General features: G+C 41.7%; 1 protein-coding gene across 7 annotated transcripts in view; it reads left to right on the top strand.

Annotated features, from left to right (window-relative positions):
- LOC128744287 (phospholipid-transporting ATPase ID) overlaps positions 1–19821 on the top strand; it is a 133219-nt gene that overhangs the window by 99053 nt on the left and 14345 nt on the right. For 3 of the 7 annotated variants that reach the window (XM_053841150.1, XM_053841148.1, XM_053841151.1), the window contains exons 2-9: positions 9215–9546; positions 10893–10951; positions 11021–11233; positions 11305–11841; positions 18138–18221; positions 18280–18414; positions 18474–18722; positions 19230–19811. In XM_053841150.1, coding sequence (XP_053697125.1) covers positions 9279–9546; positions 10893–10951; positions 11021–11233; positions 11305–11841; positions 18138–18221; positions 18280–18414; positions 18474–18722; positions 19230–19811 — 2127 coding nt within the window. In that variant the 5' untranslated portion in view covers positions 9215–9278. Of the gene's footprint in view, positions 1–9179; positions 9547–10892; positions 10952–11020; positions 11234–11304; positions 11842–18137; positions 18222–18279; positions 18415–18473; positions 18723–19229; positions 19812–19821 lie in introns of all 7 variants that reach the window. The other 4 variants (XM_053841153.1, XM_053841152.1, XM_053841149.1 and 1 more) reach the window with 3 other exon arrangements.

Raw genomic sequence — 19821 nt, 5'->3', positions numbered from 1 at the left:
ACAATGAACTCACATCTATGACCTTGAGAACAAAGTTAAATTTAGGTTTTGTAAAATAATGTTTTTATGGGCAGTAAGTAAGGGTTAAATATTTTGGAAAAATTTAATTTTAACCACCCAGTTAGCTTCGAGGTACAATACTGGTCTAACCAACCGGTCGTCGTATCTTCGAGTCTCGGTTAGGCGGGGCTGCTAGATAAAGTCAGTAGAATTGTTACACTAGCCCCGTAATTGTCCTGCATTCTAATAGCCGGCTGCGAAGGACCTCACTTTTATTTGCATTTATAAAATGAGAATAGTAACCTTTTAAAAGGTAATCTTCTCGTTTTGTACGAACTATTAGTGTTGTGTCCCGTTCACTAAATGCAGAATTACCGGTTCTTATGTTAGCATGAAAAAAGTTTTTGTAAACAAAACTGATTCACATTTTTTCAAAAAGTGAGAAAGTATCTGGTATGAAGATTGATAAAATTTGATGAACTGGAAAAAGTTTTTATTACTGTTTTATTGCTTTAAACTACTCCCGCACCCTTATATTAGGTAGTCTAATATTTAATTTTGTTCTTATTCTCCCAATTCTATCATTCCACACACGCACCATATACTTGACGATATTATTTTTTGTATGATTGCTCTTTGGTTCTGTCGCCGAGATAGATAGACTCTTCAGACACGATCAGTGCGATAGGATACAAGCAAAGCAGGACGTTGCCGATGTTTCCACGGCAAGTCTCGTATTAAATCCACCACCGGGTGTGTTTTTTCTTTCTTATTTACTTGTATACGACTCTACGCGATCATGACGCAAACTATTTTGGAAGGACGATGAGACCAAAAATACAGGAAATACAGTAGCTCGGTGCAAATATTTCCTGCGCATGTGGTCAAATCTGAATCGTAACTTACTTACTTACTTACCTAATAGGCCTAACGTCTTACGACAAAGCCTGCGCGGTATAATTTCTCCATCTATTTCTGTCCATGGCAGCTGGTCTCCAGTTCCGCGGGCACCCAGTGCTCGCCAGATCTCGCACCACCTGGGCTTTCCACCTTGCTCGCTGTGCCCCTCTTCGTCTTATTCCTACCGGATTTGATGCGAAAACCATTTTCACAGCAGCTTTAACCACTTTCTGAATACTTCGTTCGCCGTAGAGACACGCTAGCTCGTGGTTCATTCTTCGCCTCCATACACCGTTCTGTTGCACTCCGCCAAAGATGGTTCTCAGCACCCGCCGTTCGAAAACTCCGAGTGCTTGTAGGTCCTCTTCTAGCAGTGTCCACGTTTCGTGCCCGTAGAGGACAACCGGTCTAATTAGCGTTTTGTACGGGGGCTCAGATTGTTCGACCGCAAGTGTTTGTGGAGTCCGTAGTAGGCCCGACTTCCGCTGATAATACGTCTTTTAATCTCACGGCTGGTTGTTGTCCTCTGTTCACAGTAAGCCAAGGTATTCGAACTCGTTGACTACCTCGAACTCATCCCCGTTGATTACCATGGTACTGCCCAAGCCGGCCCTGTCGCGCTCAGTCTTGCCCGCCTGCATATACTACGTTTTAGACGTATTTATCTTCAAGCCAATCTTCTCTACCTCGCGTTTTGTCTGGTGTACTGATCTTGGACCGCCTCAAATGTTCTGCCAACAGCATCCACGTCGTCAGCAAAGCAAATAAATTGACTGGATTTATTGAAAATCGTACCCCGCATTTCGATCGCCGCTCGCCTTATAACACCTTCAAGCGCAATGTTGAATAGTAGGCAGGAAAGACCATCTCCTTGTCGAAGTCCCCTGCGCGATTCGAATGGGTCCGATAATCCACCCGAAATTCTCACACAGCATTTGATCCCATCCATCGTCGCCATGATAAGTCTAGTAAGCTTGACTGAAGTTTTTGGAGCGTCTTAGCAGAATACGAAACCTAAAAATAAAAAATAAGAAAACTTATCCAATTTAATTCTACTATGTGTATTTTATTCACGACAGATACGTATTTCGCCTACGACTTGCAGGCTTCCTCAGTGCAGTGCAGTGCAGTTCGAAAACAGACACTTTTTGTTTTCAGGCTAGTAAGCTTACCCGAAAAGCCGTTTTCGTCCAAAATTTTCCATAGCTCTTGTTGGTTTACGCTATCATCATCAGCCGCTGGATTAACTTCCCTTATCGATGGGGGTGGCACATCTTCGTCGCTTGCTGCACCAATGTGGTCACTTCCTCCGCTATCATGGTCTTCCACCTGCACGCCATTCAGGTGTTCATCGTAGTGCTGTTTCCACCTTACAATCACCGCACGGTCGTCAGTCAAGAGTCAAGATACCTCCATCTAAAGATCTAAAGATCTCTGTACATTTCGGCCCGCGGCACGAAGCCTTTGCGAGATCCGTTGAGTCTCTGATAGAACCTCCGTGTGTCGTGAAAGCGGTACAGCTGTTCGAGTTCTTCGTACTCCTTCTCCTCTTGGTGGCGCTTCTTATCCTTGAAGAGTCGGTTTTGCTGCCTTCGCTTCTGTTTGTATCGCTCCACATTCTGACGGGTGGCTCTACACAGCATTTGTACCCGTGCTGCGTTCTTCTCAGCCAATATCTGCTTGCATTCTTCGTCAAACCATTCGTTACGTCGATTCGGTGCCACACGGTCTAGGACGTTCTTCGCTACGCTGTTACACCCAACAGTCCTCAAGAGGGGCTTCATCCAGCTCACCCTCTTCCGGCAGCGCGGTTTCGAGAGATAACGCGTAGTTTTCGGCGACCTCCGGTTGCTTCAGTCGCGCTAGATTATACCGTGGCGGGCGCGGAATCGTATGTTGATCACAACCGATTTGCTTCGACAACGATCGCTGGATGACAACGAAAGTCCCAATGGAACCCGCTGATTCGAAAACAACTGCTGTAGGATGCTAAGAGCCCCGGCGGCATCCCTTTCTTCATCAACGAACCGGGAGAGTACCGATGATGTTCCCAGTCCCAACTGTAACGACCAACAGTAAAAGACTGAGAGTCCCAACAGCGCTTCATAGCATAGAACGGTTGCTGGAGGACGTTGAGAGTCTAGGAGGAACAACCTGCTTCAATGACGTCCGCTAGAGGAGGTCGAGGGTCTCAGAGGCGACCACTACTTCAATGATGTCTGGTCAAGAACGGCGAGAGTTCCTTTGGTGCTCTTAACTGCATCGACCGACCGCAAAAGGCCTTTAGAGTCCCGACAGGGTTTCGTAGCATATGAATGACCGCTGGATGGATACCAACGAGAGTCCCAGCGGCTCCCCTACTTCGATAACGGCCACAGTGGAGGAGAATGTTGAAAAGCAAATTCGATAGCCCGTCATCTTGCTTCACACCATCTAATGTCACAAATGAGTCCGATGTTTCACCCGCTATCCTAATGCTTGATTGGAACCATTAACAATAGAACGGTTCAGCCTTATCAGTTTTGTTGGAAAACCATGTTCGAGCATAATTTGCCACAGCTCATTGCGTTTAACTGAACCGTACGCCGCCTTAAAGTCTATAAGCAAATGGTGAGTCTGCAAGTTGAATTCCCGGAATTTATCGAGGATTTGTCGCAAGGTGAACATTTGGTCCGTCTTGGAGCGTCTCTCTCGAATACCGCACAGGTATTCGCCAACAAAGATTTCCTGCAACGGCATCAGTCTGAGAAACAGCATACGGGAGAGAAGTTTGTATGCAGTATTGAGGAAATTAATGCCTCGGTGATTCTTGCATTCGAGTCAATGGCCTTTTTTGTAAATAGGGAACATGAGATCTTCTAAGTAGTCCGTAGGAATTTCCTCCTCAGTCTATACCTTTTAGTATAACCTGATGGATTGCGCTCGTTCTTTCAATAGTTCGCTCCCGACTTTCAAAAGTTCAGCAGGGATGTCATCCTTTCCAGCTGCTTTGCCATTTTTCAGCAATCTCGCTGCTTTTATAACCTCGTCCAAAGTTAGTGGATCCACAGCTTGTCCATCAACTTCGGTCGTTGTCCTATTTCTGTTGAACGATCCATCTTGTTAACCATTCAACAATGTATCGAAATGTTGTTCCCAACGCCTAGCAACCTACTTCATCCATTGCTCATCAAACCAGATTTGTTGGATTATATTTGCAAATTTCTAATTGCTGTTTTATTCAACATGATACGTAACAAAGAAAAGGTAAAGAAGAATGCTTTTTTCGGTTATCCAGCAGCAAAACTATTGTAAACATCTCTGAACGTTTGCCTCAATAATGCCACAGTATTTAGTTAAATAGAGAGAAAATACCGTCCTGTATCGTAAACGAATAACTTGAACCCCAATTAACGTATTATCAGTATGAGAAAAGTTTAATAACACGTCCAGGTGGACAAAAAAGGATTTTAGAAATGCTTGTTGCGTAATCAAATCATCCTTTTCCAAACCATATCATTTTCTTTTTGAACTGTTACTTAAACGTTCCGGATATTCACAATGTACCATGCGCCTCCATTAAGTCAAATGCCCATACAAATTTCAAGTTAAGCTTTCTCAAAAAAGTTCCATAGGCTACACCTATACGAGCAGTGCTGTGAAGTTCTAGATCGACAGGACTATAAACTATAAACTATAAAACTATAAACTATAAGATTAGGCGGGTGATATATGAAAAACAAAAAAATCTACAACTCTTAAAAATGGTCTCGAACTTGCAACTGTTGACCGATTTGGCTGAAATTTTGACCAGGGCTTCAGGATTGAATAAAAAGCAAGTGGTGTTGAGCCGAGGAATGAAGGTCATTTCTAAGGTCACTTTAAGGACCCCTAAAGTGAATAAAATTTCAGTTTTTTAGTTGAATTTTATATTTAACTAGCTGACCCGACAAACTTCGTATTGCCACAAATTAACCTGTGTTGTACATAAATCATGAATCTCGGATGAGCTTTGTCACAATCTCGAGTTTTGCAAGCCCCCCAGTGGGCGGCGCTTCCGACGGCGGGTCACCGGCAACACTCGCGACCGTCTCGTCCTGAATGATCTAGTGTTACTATAGATAGTTTTTGTGGTCTTGTATTGACTAATGTTTTATGGAAGAGTCTCGAATTTCTCGAGTTCGATTAGTTTTTGAGTTTCGCAAAAATTTGCTTGATTAGTTCTCAAGTTATAAGGAAATTTGAATTTCATTTGTTTGGGAGCTCCCCTCTTAAAAGGGGGAGGGGTCGTAATTCACCATAGAAAAAATTTCTGCCATTAAAAAAATACCCAAATGCCAAATTTGGTTCCATTTGATTGATTAGTTCTCGAGATAAGAGGAAATTTGCATTTCATTTGTATGGAAGCCCACCCTCTTAAAGGGGAGATGGGCCATAACTCGCTTTCTAAAGAAGAGAGGGGTCTCAATTCACTATAGAAAAAAATCTTGCGTCCAAAACCACTTACATGTCAAATTTCGTTCCATTTGCTTGATTAGTTCTCGAGTTATGAGGAAATTTGTTTTCATTTGTATTGGAGCTCCCCCCCTCTTAAAGTGGGGAAATCCATAGAAAATATACCATAGAAAATATTCTTGCCTACAAAAACACCTACATGATAAATTTGATTCCATTTTCTTGATTAGTTCTCGAATTATGAGGAAATTTGTATTTCATTTGTGTAGAAGCACCCCCTCTTAAAGTTGGGAGGGGCCTAATTCACCATAGAAAATATTTTTGCCTCCAGAAACCTCCACATGCCAAATTTGGTTCCATTTGCTTGATTAATTCTCGAGTTATGAGAAAATTTGCATTTCATTTGTATAGGAGCCCCCCTTCCTAAAGTGGGAAGGGGTCCCAATTCATCATAGAAAAAAATTTTGTCTCCAAAAACACCCACGTGCCAAATTTTGTTCCATTTGCTCGATTAGTTCTCGAGTTATGAGGAAATTTGTATTTCGTTTGTATAGGAGCCCCCCCTCTTAAAGTGGGGAGGGGTCCTTATTCTCCGTAGAAAATATTCTTGCCCTCGAAAACTTTCACATGCCAAATTTTGTTCCATTTGCTTGATTAGTTCTTCAGTTATGAGGAAATTTGTATTTCATGTGTATAGGATCCCCCCTCCTAAAACGGGGTGGGGTCCCTATTCATCATAGAAAAAATTTGTGTCTCCAAAAACACCCACATGTCAAATTTGGTTCCATTTGCTTAATTACTTCTCGAGTTATGAGGAACATTGTGTTTCTTTGGTACAGGAGCCCCCCTTTTTAAAGTGGGGAGGGATCCTAATTTACTATAGAAAATATTCTTGCCCTCGAAAACCTTCACATGCCATATTTGGTTCCATTTGCTTGATTAGTTCTCGAGTTATGAGGACAAATTTCCTGGAAGCCCCCCTTTTAAAGAGGAGAGGAGTTATAATTCCCCTTATAAAGAGGGGAGGGGTCTCAATTTACCATAGAATAAATTCTTGTCACCGAAAACACCCACATGCCAAATTTTGTTCTATTTGCTTGATTAGTTGTCGAGTTATGCAGAAATTTGTGTTTCATTTGTATGGGAGCCCCCCCTCTTAGTGGGGGGAGGGGTTTCTAACCATCACTAAAACCTTTCCTGGCCCCAAAAAACCTCTACATGCATATTTTCATGCCGATTGGTTCAGTAGTTTTCGATTCTATAAGGAACATACGGACAGACAGACAGACAGACAGACAGACAGACAGACAGACAGACAGAAATCCTTCTTTATAGGTATAGATTGAAAAAATCTCGTCTACCCGATCAAATGAAAATAACAAATTTATAACAAGATGAGTTCAAAATAACAAGTTTTTTATAACAAAATCTCCTTTGCGTTTTGTTATAAACTTGGTCTCGTAAGTAGTTAAAATAACAAAAATTGTAACAAAATCCACTCTAGACATATAACATTTCTATCAAAATATGATATAATTTGATCAAGTTTGTTTCAAGATGAGTTACAAAAACCAGCATTCTGTCCTGCTTTGTAACTAAAATGTAACAAACCGTGTTATAAGTAGCAGAAAGAGATAGATTCTTTGTAAAAAATTTCATGTATCGTAAGTTTTCCTATCACATTTATAACACACTTTGCTAGAAATATCAGGTGGAGCTACAATTCTGTAATATTTTTGTTAGAATCATCTGATCGGGTAACGTTTGTAGAACCATCGTGAATGTGTACATTTTCAGAAAGCTTATCCTTTAAGCTTTCCAAAAATACTTAAAATTACTTGGAAAATGATTGCGTTACTCATGATAGTATGTAGACATGTAGCCAAAAAGTAATTTTTGCAATAACTTGAAATTTTGAAGGTGTTAGAAAGATGTCAAATGTGTTTTTGTGATGTACAACGTACACTAGGTCACTTGCAAAGCATATTAAAAAAATATATTTTTTGTCACACCGTGTTATTAGTGTGTGCAGCCGATTTGGAGACAAAAAGAGAAACGAAAAAATACGTCATCTTATACTTCCAGTCAGTTTGCAGTTTGGATTTTCCGATAAAACGCAAAGCGGTAGAACGACTGTTGGCTTTTCTTGAGAGGCCGCATGAATTATAAGACGGCAGCAGCGAAAGCAGCAGCAGATTGACTGGATTCAAAGAACAATCAAATGATCGTTCAAAAAGCGCAAGTTGAATGCGGAAAGCGTACGCATTCACGCAGTCACATTCATCTTGCGATCCCTTGACAATGTAGACTCGAGCACTGAGGTCAAATACTTTCATTACTGCAAGAATATTAAAAATAATCATTTTGTCGTATTTTTATAGTATGAGGCCCAAGGAAACCCCTATTTTTATATCTTTTATAATCCAAAATTCAAAAACGGCATAGTTTTTGTTTTTGAAACACATTTTTTTTAAATTAAGTTTCTATAAGACGCACGTGTTTTTCCATAACTTCAAGGGGATGTTTTTGACACATGAATGGACCCATTAAAATAAAAAAAGAGGAAAAACTGAAAAAGAATTAAACGGTTACATTCAATTTATGGCACCAGATTGATTTATTTATGGAACCAGATTGATTTATTCCAACTTGCGTACAACATCTTTTTATACTTACTTCTTTTTGTCTATTCCTCCCCTTTGGCCAGATCTTGGAAGAATACGACCAAATCTCGAAAGAATACGGTCAGATTTTGAAAGAATATGTGAGTTATCAGGCATTAATAACAAAGCTTAATTTGGAAAAACTAACTTTACATACTCCTAGATTTTATCTAGACCTAGATCATCTGGTGCATAGCACCTGAACCTCATAAAACGTTACATTAAATTTCAATCAGAATATTGAAAACGTGCCTTAGAATGCCCTGCCCTAAGCAATATACACTTTTTTGCTATGTTTTACTCGAAATTGAGTATACGGCCAAAGCCAAGGTCGCGATAAAAAGTACACAAAACGACAGCAAAAAAAACTTCAACAGCGCAGAGCCAGCGCTCGAGTAATAATTTTGAAATTATGCTATAAAAGAAACTAACGAAAAGTTTAACGTATCTACCTAGATGATTTCGAACAAATCATTTTATCGCCCTTCTGAGAAACTGCGGAAATTATATTAAAGCTAATCTTCCTTTCCTGCTGTCGTAAATTCTCCTCTAAAATAACCGTTGCATTCCAAAAAATAATTTCCCAGGAATTCAGTCAACCAAACTGTGCACCGCTTAATATACGTCTATGATACATCTCTTTCAATCGCCCGGCAGAAAAAAATCACTGCACATTCACGCTAAGTTGAAATCAGTGTCGATTGACAACAGTTAAGTGCCGTGCCGATGCCGGCTAGGCGTCGTCTGGGCGGGAAAGTGGTCCTGATAAGTTTGTATGCTGATACCAGTACCAGTGTCGGCAGAGTAGAAACCAAGGACGCCAAAATTAGTGACTCCCGCGCGCCACCCCATCCTTTTCATGGCGGAAAGCGGAAGCACACAGAGAAAACGGGAGAAAGAAAAATATAATTTCAGCATACTAGTGCTCAACCGTTAAGTTGTTCGAGGGAGTGGGAAATGTGCTGATCTTATGCTGCTGGCACTACGCCGACATTCCACGGGATGGTAGAAAATATAATAAAGATAATTAAAAAATTGCTTTCATCGTACTCATTTCCCCCTATAGAGATAGAGACAGAGGTCGGAATCGCGATGCGGTGGTTTGCTGTTCTGGTGTGGTGTGTCGGTCGGTCGGTCGGTCGGTCAGGCTGTTGATCGATCGGTTATTGATCATTAATTAAGTTTTCATTTTCTTCGAATGTGCAAAAAACACACAGCGTAGTGACGGTAAAGCGGGCCAAATGAAGAGCAGTGCAGTGTTATAGTGAATCTCGAGGGAAAATGCCCATCTCGAATGCAACCACGGATTCGGTGGAACTGGAAATTCTCGAAATACGCCAGGACAGCAGTGATGACGATGACGAGCTGGACGCAGCATCCAAGGGAATTCCGCGGCCCTGCTCGCCTCCGAAGCGAAAACGTTTCCGTAGGAACAGAACCAGCAGGCGGAAGTCCAACTCGCAAAGCTGCGGCAGCCTGTACAATCTGTCGTCAATTCGTCCTCTTTACCCACCTCGTTCGGAGCCGAACGTCAACTTTTATGCCAGCGGTGAGAACGAGGGCATGATAGATATCAACTTCCATGTAGATGATAGCTCCAATACCCTCGACGACGCTCCCGTGCTGGAGAGCTGCGAGAGTATCGGTGGAATGCAAGCACGTAGCGGTCGGGGCAGTTCCGGCGGGACAGGAACCTGCTCCTACCAGGGCCGGCACGGTCCCGACACCGGTAGCGGAGGTGGCGGTGGTGGTTTCTACGGTGGTAACGGTTCGATCGGGGCCGACAGTGGTAGTGGCTACATTCAGTACGGTTTTAAGGCCTCGATCGTGACGGTGCTGGAAAAGCTTGGCATGTGGAACAATGCCAAGGTGACCAACAAAGGTCAAATCCACAAAAGCGACACCAAGTCGTCGTTTGACCGTGGACAATCGTACATATCGAACGGAGCGGGCCGGTTGCGGTCGATTTTTGCGGGTAAACCGCCGGTTGTGCTTGGTGTGCTTGTGATCGCTTCCGTTTTCTCTTTCTTTTGTTTTTGAAGTTTCCTGCATGTAGCTGTTAATTTACGAAAATGTATGTTTTGGTTTTATCTTCGATTGACTGGTCAAAACAAAATTTGAATCAAATCTAAAATTATGACATCCCAACGGACCAACCCGAAACATATACTTTCTAATTTACTTTAGAATGTAAACCGATGCGAAAATGCTGCTCGACTCTCTACTTATTCAATGTTCTGTCGCAGTAAAGAGAAGAAAAAATGATTTTTTTAATTATAATTTATCGATTCTTTATTCCACACTTTTTAGAATACTGTTTAAATACACACAAATATGATAAAAATGTAAATTTTAGTTAGTTGTTAAAAACCTTCTAGCAGAATTAGAAACGCATTCAAAAATTCGCCAACCAATCAATCAATAGTGCCTGCTCAGCGCCGTACGGAATTCCCAATCGGGTCGACAATAAACCCACACTGTGCAATATCCTGGCTTGATTGTAGATTCATTTCGCTTTACTTCATCTGACACCACGGCAACATCCATCACGGTAATCGGTTTTATCGATTTGCACCGCCACTTCAGGGGCCAACAAGGACTAATCACATTTCACCCAGCAGCCATCCGTTTGTGTGCAGCATTTGCTGTTTTTTCTCGCTTATTCACCTTTCCTTGTGCTTGCCTGCTAGTATTATACATGTATGGAAATCCAATTGAGTTGCAGAGGCAATCGTCCGCATGATAATCTACATGTGTGATGACAGTATCGATATCCATACATTTTTTACAGTAGTTAAAGTTAAAACGCAATACCATAATTATAATTAACTGATCACTGTTTGCCTCCCACATTTACCCATTGACTAATGGAAAAAATAATTTATTTATTTGCAGAAAATGAACGTAGAATACGAGCCAACGATAGAGAGTATAACACACAGTTTAAATATGCAGTAAGTAAATCACCGAATATGAAACAAACAAACGAGCTCTAATGTTGGCCATTTCTTTCCAAATCACAGAACAACTACATCAAAACGTCCAAATATAGCATTTTAACATTTCTGCCTTTGAATCTGCTGGAGCAGTTCCAACGTCTTGCCAATTTTTATTTTTTATGCCTGCTGATCCTGCAGCTGATACCGGCCATCTCGTCGCTAACGCCGGTCACGACGGCCATCCCACTGATCGGCGTACTAATGCTGACGGCCATCAAGGATGCCTACGATGACTTTGTATGTGTTGCCCCCTGCAAACCAACTTAAACCCCCTTACACACTGATGATTTGACTTGTTTTCCTTCCAGCAACGGCATATGTCCGACTCACAGGTTAACAATCGCCGCTCGAAAACCCTGCGCCACGGGAAGCTGGTGGACGAGCGGTGGTCGGGCGTGCAGGTCGGCGATATCATCCGCATGGACAACGATCAGTTTGTCGCGGCGGACATCCTGCTGCTGTCGTCGAGCGAACCGAACGGTCTCTGCTTCATCGAAACGGCCGAGCTGGACGGGGAGACGAATCTCAAGTGCAAACAGTGCCTCGTGGAGACGGCCGTCATGGGCAACCAGGAGGACCTGCTGTGGAAGTTCAACGGGGAGATCGTGTGCGAACCACCGAACAACCTGCTGAACAAGTTCGACGGTATCCTAAGCTGGAAGAACCAACGGTATCCGCTGGACAACGACAAGATCCTGCTGAGGGGTTGCATCATCCGCAACACGCAGTGGTGCTACGGCGTGGTGATCTTCGCCGGCAAGGACACCAAGCTGATGCAGAACTCGGGCAAAACCGTGTTCAAGCGGACGACCATTGATAGGCTATTAAATTTTATAATCATAGGGGTAAGTTTGAAGTTTACTATATTGATGATTCATTGTTATTTTTGCGGTGGGACAAAAGGCTAGGGCTGAGTACTTTCCACCAGCAGTATCAACAAGGAAGGGAGTGAAAACTAACACGATATCAGCATATTTATGATCTCATTTGCCTACTATGTTTGCACTGTTGAGTGCACCTAATGATGCAGGAAGTGGAAAACGATTTAGTCATCACCAATGCACTCTACTGTGAAAAAAACCAACAGTTTACTCGGTTGACAGTACATTTTGTTCCCGTAGGAGTTGCTCTATTTACTTTGTAATTACCATATAAGCACATATTCTTGGAAACTGCCAACGCATGGAATAATACGAAACCACCCGGAGACAGATGATTGATAATATATTTATGTAAATTTCGGACTATAAATATCTATATTGTAAATGCTGTAAATGCTGCTGAAAAGCCCAGATTCAAATAACATCCAAAAACGTACATTTCTTAATTTTTGGGATAATATTCTTTTTAAATTGAGCCTACACATCGCAATGGAGATACATGGTATTTTTAAACTACAAAGAAAACACATATTTCCGGAAAGTAAATGAACATTTCTAGTTTTTCTTTGCCGAAAACGCAAAAAGCTTCGACCGCTAGTGACTATTCCTCAAGACTTCAACCAGGTTGGGAAGCCCTCAGAGCGGCTCATGGGCAGGACGAATTGCCGAAAATAAAGTGATTCGGTGGTAGAGTTTCTGCCCATGTCTAAGGCATTTCCGTTTTTAATCTTTCTGCTCTTGCTAACTTCTTCTGAGAGAATTCCGTCTGCTAATAGAACTTCGCCGGTGCGTAAGCGTCCATGGTCTTCACTTTTTGCACCATACGTTTCCTCGCGCCACCCGTATGGAGCGCGGACAATGGGTTGAACGACCACACAACGTTCAGGCACGTCTGTGAACGTTACAACACAGTCGCCTGCCGTATTAGCAACCGACCAACGAATTTGGTGCCAGTAGTTCGTATGAATAAGAGAGTTTGCTTTACTTCTTCCACAAGCTTTACACGTGAAAGGCAAAGCACACTATTTCATTCATAAGATCTATTTACGGAGGAGATCTCATTGGATAGAGAGATTGCACGGCTTGGGTAATCAGGCACCAAAAGCAAGCCGATTATAACCCGCAGAAATTCTTGCTTGGCATAATAGAACGAACTACAAACCTAAGAAACGTGCTTCAAATGACCATCCTGTCAACTAGTTCTTCCGCTCTATTCCGCTTCACATCTTGTCCTACCCTAAGGACACTACTCACTTCTATAATTTCTTACATTTGTTTTTTGCTCGAATCTCGGCTGGACGGTGCTTCTGGAATCAGTAGATTCGTCGGTCGTCATCGTGGATCGTCAGTTGATCGTCAGTAGGATAATTGTGTACTCTAATAACCGACCGCAAAGTCTGTGTCGATAAAGAAGAGTTAAGTCTTTAGGAGGCTTATACCCAAAGCTTTGCTTTTTTACATTCTTTTATTGTAAGGACTATCGCTATAAAAAATTTAAGTAAAAATGATCACGTGCCAGGAGCTTCAGCCCTTCCCTCGACTTGTGGAATCCCAAACTCAACGCCAAATGTGGATGTCTTGTCAGTGGACTGTTTTTCTTGATGCCGCTTGTCGTAATCGGTTCATCTCGATTTCGCACAGCAGACGTCTTTATTTAAGTGTTTCCGCGCAGGTTTTCGAATGTTCCGACGTGTAAAATAGGTACTACAGACAGTCGTACTTCAGACTGCGACAATGTTTAGTAATTTAAGGTCATTATCGTTTATGGTAGAGTGCACGATGGAGTCATTTGTCCCTGATATCTCGAGTTCTCCCAATCAAAATGCTGGACTACTCGCTGCTCGTGACTTTGCTGGGGCCGTCCAGTTGGCCATTTGGCCATAAAGCCATTTGGTATAATCATAAGGCACCATCTATATATAGGGGAGTGTCGTCGTGGTTGGGCCACGTTTTGGAGTTCGCCCGTAACTTTCGTTTCAAAAGGAATTTTGGAAATCTAAATACATCATTGCAAAGGTCTAAGAATAAGGTATATTTCTGGAAAGTTTTGAACTGATTGCTTGAAAAATAAAAAAGTTATAGGCATTTACGTGAAGACAAAAAATGTTGTCATAGTCGGGCCATGTTGTACAGGTTGGGCCACCGCAGAAAATCTAAGACATACGTATTAAAATTCTATATAGAGACATGAAAAGAATGAATTCCGTGAACAACGGCTTATATAGGTACAAATACCCTATTTTTAATCGTATTTTTGCGAAATTTTGGCGATCTTGTAAAATCAACATTGATACAATCGCCTTTTCGAAAGTGTACAACTACAATGAAAAAAACAACAAAAATCTAGGTTTTTATCGTATTAATTTTGCTTTATTTCATCACATTTTACGTGACTGACATTCTTTAGCGATTATTGCGCTTCTGCGCTTAAAATTATGGCGGCCCAACCATGACTACTCAAGTGGTCCGACCTTTACAAATAGCGCTTTTTAGTATTTCATCTTAGCCTTCCCAAACACCTTACTGGAGGTGATTTTTCTGTAGTCTTCGTGTGCAGCACAGCACACTTCATACATTTCTAAAATTTATCTCGATAATTGCCTTTCATGAATCATTTTTTGAACAAAAGTTCATTGCGCCTGGAAAACTTGTTTTGTAAGATTTAGTCACTGAATTCAGTACGGGTGTTTTGAATACACGATTGAAACTCACAATATTATGAAAAGTTAGCTATCACAGAAAAAGTTTTACAATGGTTGTATCATAGATATCATGAGTTACTAAAACTGGAAAATCGTGATGGCCCGACCATAACAGTGGCCCGACGATAACGACAATACCCTATATAAAAATGAGCGTGAGTATGTGTGTATGTTCCACCATAACTCCAGAACGCCTTGACCGATCTCCACCAAACTAAGCACACATGTACCTTGACATAAGAGAATCTGCACTGGGGGTTGACAAAAGCGGGGGGGTCGTAACAGGGGGGAGACTATAACTGCGAAACACCTGAACGGTTCTTCATCAAACTTGGCACACATGTTCTTTGGCATAAGGGAGTCAGAACTCAGGTGGTTGACAAAAGAGGGGGGGGGTCATAACATGGGGGGAGGCTCATAACAGGGAGGAGGCCATAACTCCGAAATGCTTGGACAATTCTTCATCAAACTTTGCACAAATGTTCCTTGACATTAGGGAATCAGCACTAGGAAGTTGACAAAAGGAAATCCCTAAGAAATAAGTAAAAAGGTGTAGCGTTTCTCTTGCATTTAAACTGATTGCAGTTGTGCAACTGACTTTGACAAAAGATGGAAGTTCCACCGAGGAGGAATATATGGTAAATAAGCTTTTGTTTCGTCTCCATTATAGGGATTTCCAAAGAGCAAACCGATGCATATTTAGCTACGTGACAGAAGGAGGAGCTGACTGGGAAGGAACTGATATGTAGGGGGACGAGGATGTTCCGCCATAGCTCCGGAACTTTTTGACTGTTCTTCATCGCTGTTTGTCAAACATATGTTTTTGGCATGATTCTTTTCTGCAGGGTTGACAAAAGAGAAAGACGGTCTCTTACAAGGGGAGATAAAGGTTCAAATGGGTAAAGGGGTGCGTTTCTCTTGCATTTGGAACGATAGCAGCTATACAAGTTGTTTTACTTCTGAAAAGGGGAATAGGGTGGCCATTAAAAAGGAGGAGGTTCAAAAACGTAAAAACGGCTTTGTGTCGATTTACAGGGATTACCGAGAAGAAGATAGATTTACATGTGGTTGGGGGAAAGCGTGAGAGGAACTGACAAAGGGAGTAGACATATTCAAATGAAAAAAGGATTTTGTTTCTTGCATTATGAGAGTTTTCGTTACAAAAACAGATGTACAAGTGACTGAGTGACAAAGGGGCCCCGAGTGAGATCGGAAATCAGCTAGTTTGGTATAATTCCTTAACATCATTTTTTGACTAAATGGTGGTTTTACTAAACGATTCAGGGCGAGATGGCTGCAGATCGCGATTGTTTTCCGGTGATTCACCGTCGAGAATGTCGGCGGCGTTCGTTTCACTAGATTTACAACATCAGACTAAACCAACAATTACGCCAAACGACCTTTACGCTAAAAACCGTTATGTAAAATAGAATCATGTCAAATGTTGTTGACAAATATAGGGCCATCAGGATAATCCCGCCGTGCGTAGGTGTCACAATCCAATTTATATTTTTCGGCTAAGTATTAATCGCAGGATTTTAACCAAGTATTCCTCGAACAGTTTCTTGTGACGTCCATGCTTCATGCATATTTTACGCATTGAAAAAATAGACTTACTTCAGGTGGTGATAAAAAACTACAAAAGTTGCTTTAAAGGAACAAATTTTCCTTGAATTCTACGTTTGAGCCTGTACAGAAAAAAAGTGACAGTGTTGTCGAGTAACTACGCTCGATACTGTGTTCGTGCCACCAACTCCACCCTGGAGCTTGGTATGGGAGATATATTTGACGTCATCGCTTATCTTCTTGGCGGGGTTGTTAGTCGTTGCCGTCCAGCGTCAAGAACGACTCGTCATCCGATATAACGACGCTACGTTGCGCTTCGCCGGAAAGCCTTTTTTCGTCAGCACTTTTTTCGTCAGAATGAGCAGCTGCGCATTCTGGGTGATTGCCTGCCTAACCGGTCTCAACTAACACTTTCATATAAAAATATTCGTTTTGTCCATTACACAGTAGGGTAATGTCGTTACCCGGCGACGGGGCACTGTTATGGACGGCCCGTCACGATTTAACTGTTTTAGTAATTCGTGCTATCTATGTAAAAAAAATTTACTGTGACCACTAACTTCACAATATTGTGAGTTTCAATCGTGTATTTAAAACACGGCACTGAGTTGACTGACGTTTCCCAAGCTCAGTGAACTTTTCTATAAAAAATGATTCATAAAATGCAATTATGGAGAGAAATACGGAAAATTCATTAAGCTTGTTGTGCTCCATATGAAGACCATAGAAAAATCCCACCCACGAACACGAAGTGCCCCACGATGTTCTATTTCTTCGGCTCCGGGATTGAGCTGACAGTATGAACAAAGCATCGAGCGTAATTGCTCGACCGTTTTCACCATGGCTGCCACAAAGCAACTGATAACACAGTCAATTTTTTTCTGAACATGCTTAATAAACATAGGATTTAGGTAAAATTTATTTGTTTAAATTATCTTTTGTATATTTTTTTTCATCGCATTTAATGTATACGTTCCAGAGCCATTGCACTATGGGCAAAAACAAGCCAAAAAACGGACGCAATTAAGATACGGCTTGCAGGCTGACATAAGTGATCCTAGGTAAAATTTTCCGGAGAATCGCGTGATAACCACCTCTTTTCTGTTTGTCTTCGGGAACTGCCCCATCTTGCTCATTTTCCCCTATTTTTAACATTTTTTACCCTTATTCGACTGGTGTAGTCCATGGCTTTGAGAAAACAAATAATAATTTTGTGTAATGAAGTCAAAAGCCTTGCTTGGTATAGTCCAATAAGTGTTAAAAAAAGCGTTAAAAATAGGGGAAAATAAGTAAAATAGGGCCAAACAGGAAAATGGTTGGCATCACGTGATTCTCCGGAAATTTTTCCATAAGATCACTTATATTTTATCAGCCTGCCAAATGGTCGTTGTGTTAAATAATCCCTTATGATTATGCCAAACAGCATTACACCAAATGACTTTATGTCAAATGGGTGATAACCTGGGCGAGTTTGTTGCAGGGCATGAGAAAATCCAAACCATAGCATATCATGTGACGTGACGTGTCTCGTCATTATTACATATCATGGGCACTGACCCAGCCAAAAACAGAAGGCATGTTTTTAAAGGCTTCCAGAAGCATGTTTGACCTAGCAAAATCAGCTTATCGTACGATGGTGGATGTATTTGTATGCAATTGCTGCACTCATCACAAAAATACCGTCCGATTAGATTAAAAACTGCGGACTGCCATGTTACACCATAAGGATTTTTTTACATTATCTTTCATATAGAAGACTCAACAAGTGCCCTCCAGTTTGTGCACCTCAGTGAACTGTGAAAACTGAAAACAAATCCAATAAATATGATCTCTAGTATGACCAAGAAAAACCCGTAATCTGTGCTTGCTGAATTTTGCTTTCCAACAGTTTCTCGTTACCAACAACGCAGTGAATTTAATGCAATTTCCACACAAATGAATTTATAATACATTGTTTTCTAACACTTTTCGCATTTCATTTTCCCATTTCAGATAGTATTTTTTCTGTTATCCATCTGCGGATTCTGTACGATAGCGTCCGCAATTTGGGAAGCGATAGTAGGTTATAAATTTCAAGTGAGTAAAACGAAATTACGATCTTATCGCACCGCTAGCAATCCTTACATTGTTCCAGATTTATCTGCCATGGGAAAACATAATTCCAAAGGATTACCTGCAGGGTGCAACCATCATTGGATGTCTAGTCTTTTTTTCCTATGCAATTGTACTGAATACAGTGGTGCCAATTTCTTTATACGTTTCGGTGGAGGTAAGTTAGATTTTAAATTTTTGGTGAATAAATGAAATAATCCGCCACTTACTCGGCAGGTGATACGATTCGCGCAGTCCTTTCTAATCAACTGGGACGAGAAGATGTACTACGATAAGACGAAAACGCACGCCAAGGCGCGTACCACAACTCTGAACGAGGAGCTCGGCCAGATACAGTACATTTTCTCGGACAAAACAGGAACGCTCACGCAAAACATTATGACATTCAACAAGTGCAGCATAGCCGGTCGGGCCTACGGGGATGTTATCGATCTGAGGACCGGCGAAACCGTCGAAGTGTCCGAGGTAAGTTTCCAGGTTTGCACTTGTTCATTGTGCCGAAAAGTGGACCCAAACGGCACCCAAAACGACAAATATTCTTGCGTAATCTTTCTCACTTCATTTGTGTTCGTCAATTTACGTATACGAGTGCTTTGAACGTCATACACACTAATTAAATGAAAAACATTTTGAGTCTGTTTTCTGAATTTTAAACTTTATTTAACAAAAGTTTTACTCGTGTTTGCTGTGAAATTTTAATTAGAATGCTATTCGGTTAGGAATGCACATTTTGTTTTATTTCCCGATCGGACTGAAAAAGTCTTTCAGCACTATTTGGTGATTCTATTTTGAAACGCAAGAATGAGTGTATTTTGAGAAGTAAACCTGTGTACAAACGATTGTACTCTCAGCAACACTTTACCGTAAATAATTTGATCCTATTTTTCTTTTACAAACAATCAAACAAACAATCTTTGGTTGCAACAACTATTCTTCGCCACCTCCTAAAATCCTCGTCCGCATGCTTCGTAGCCTTCATTCGACAGCAGTAACACATCCATTTTACTAAACGCTGAAAAGTCATCTGGTCGCGGCACACCTCAACCGAACTCAGCCCAATACAACACCACCACCAGCACCCTGTCCTCCACCGGTAGTACGATAACGCTCAAAGCCACATCAAACTGTAACTATCACCAACTACCAACCGAACAACAGCAACAACAACAACAACAACAAAACCAACTACCCAAACAGCAGAAACAAAATTTCGTTAATTTCACACTGGACAGTAACAGCCACAGGCCCGATTCCACTACACCCCGAAAGTCCCACTCTTCACTTCATGTCAGATTCAGTCAGCACAAAGATAGCGAAGAAAGCAAAATATCGCCCACCACTGCAGCAGCTCGGGCTCGGGCGAACCCATCCGACGACGACGCTAGGCGTCACTTTAGTCCTGATGCCAATGCCGTCGCCGCTGCCGCCGTTGTCGTGCAGAATCCCCAGGGGGACACTGCTGATAATGCTACAACGACCTCAACAACGACGACGATCTCGACGACCACTGAGCCACCACCCAGTGGGTGTAACACCGATGCGCAAGGAGTGCATGTATGCATGA

The sequence above is a fragment of the Sabethes cyaneus genome, chromosome 3 (genome assembly GCF_943734655.1).
Source record: "Sabethes cyaneus chromosome 3, idSabCyanKW18_F2, whole genome shotgun sequence".
Taxonomy (NCBI): Eukaryota; Metazoa; Arthropoda; class Insecta; order Diptera; family Culicidae; genus Sabethes; species Sabethes cyaneus.
The sequence above is the reverse complement of the archived record's forward strand: the minus strand, read 5'-3'. Positions and strand labels throughout refer to the sequence as shown.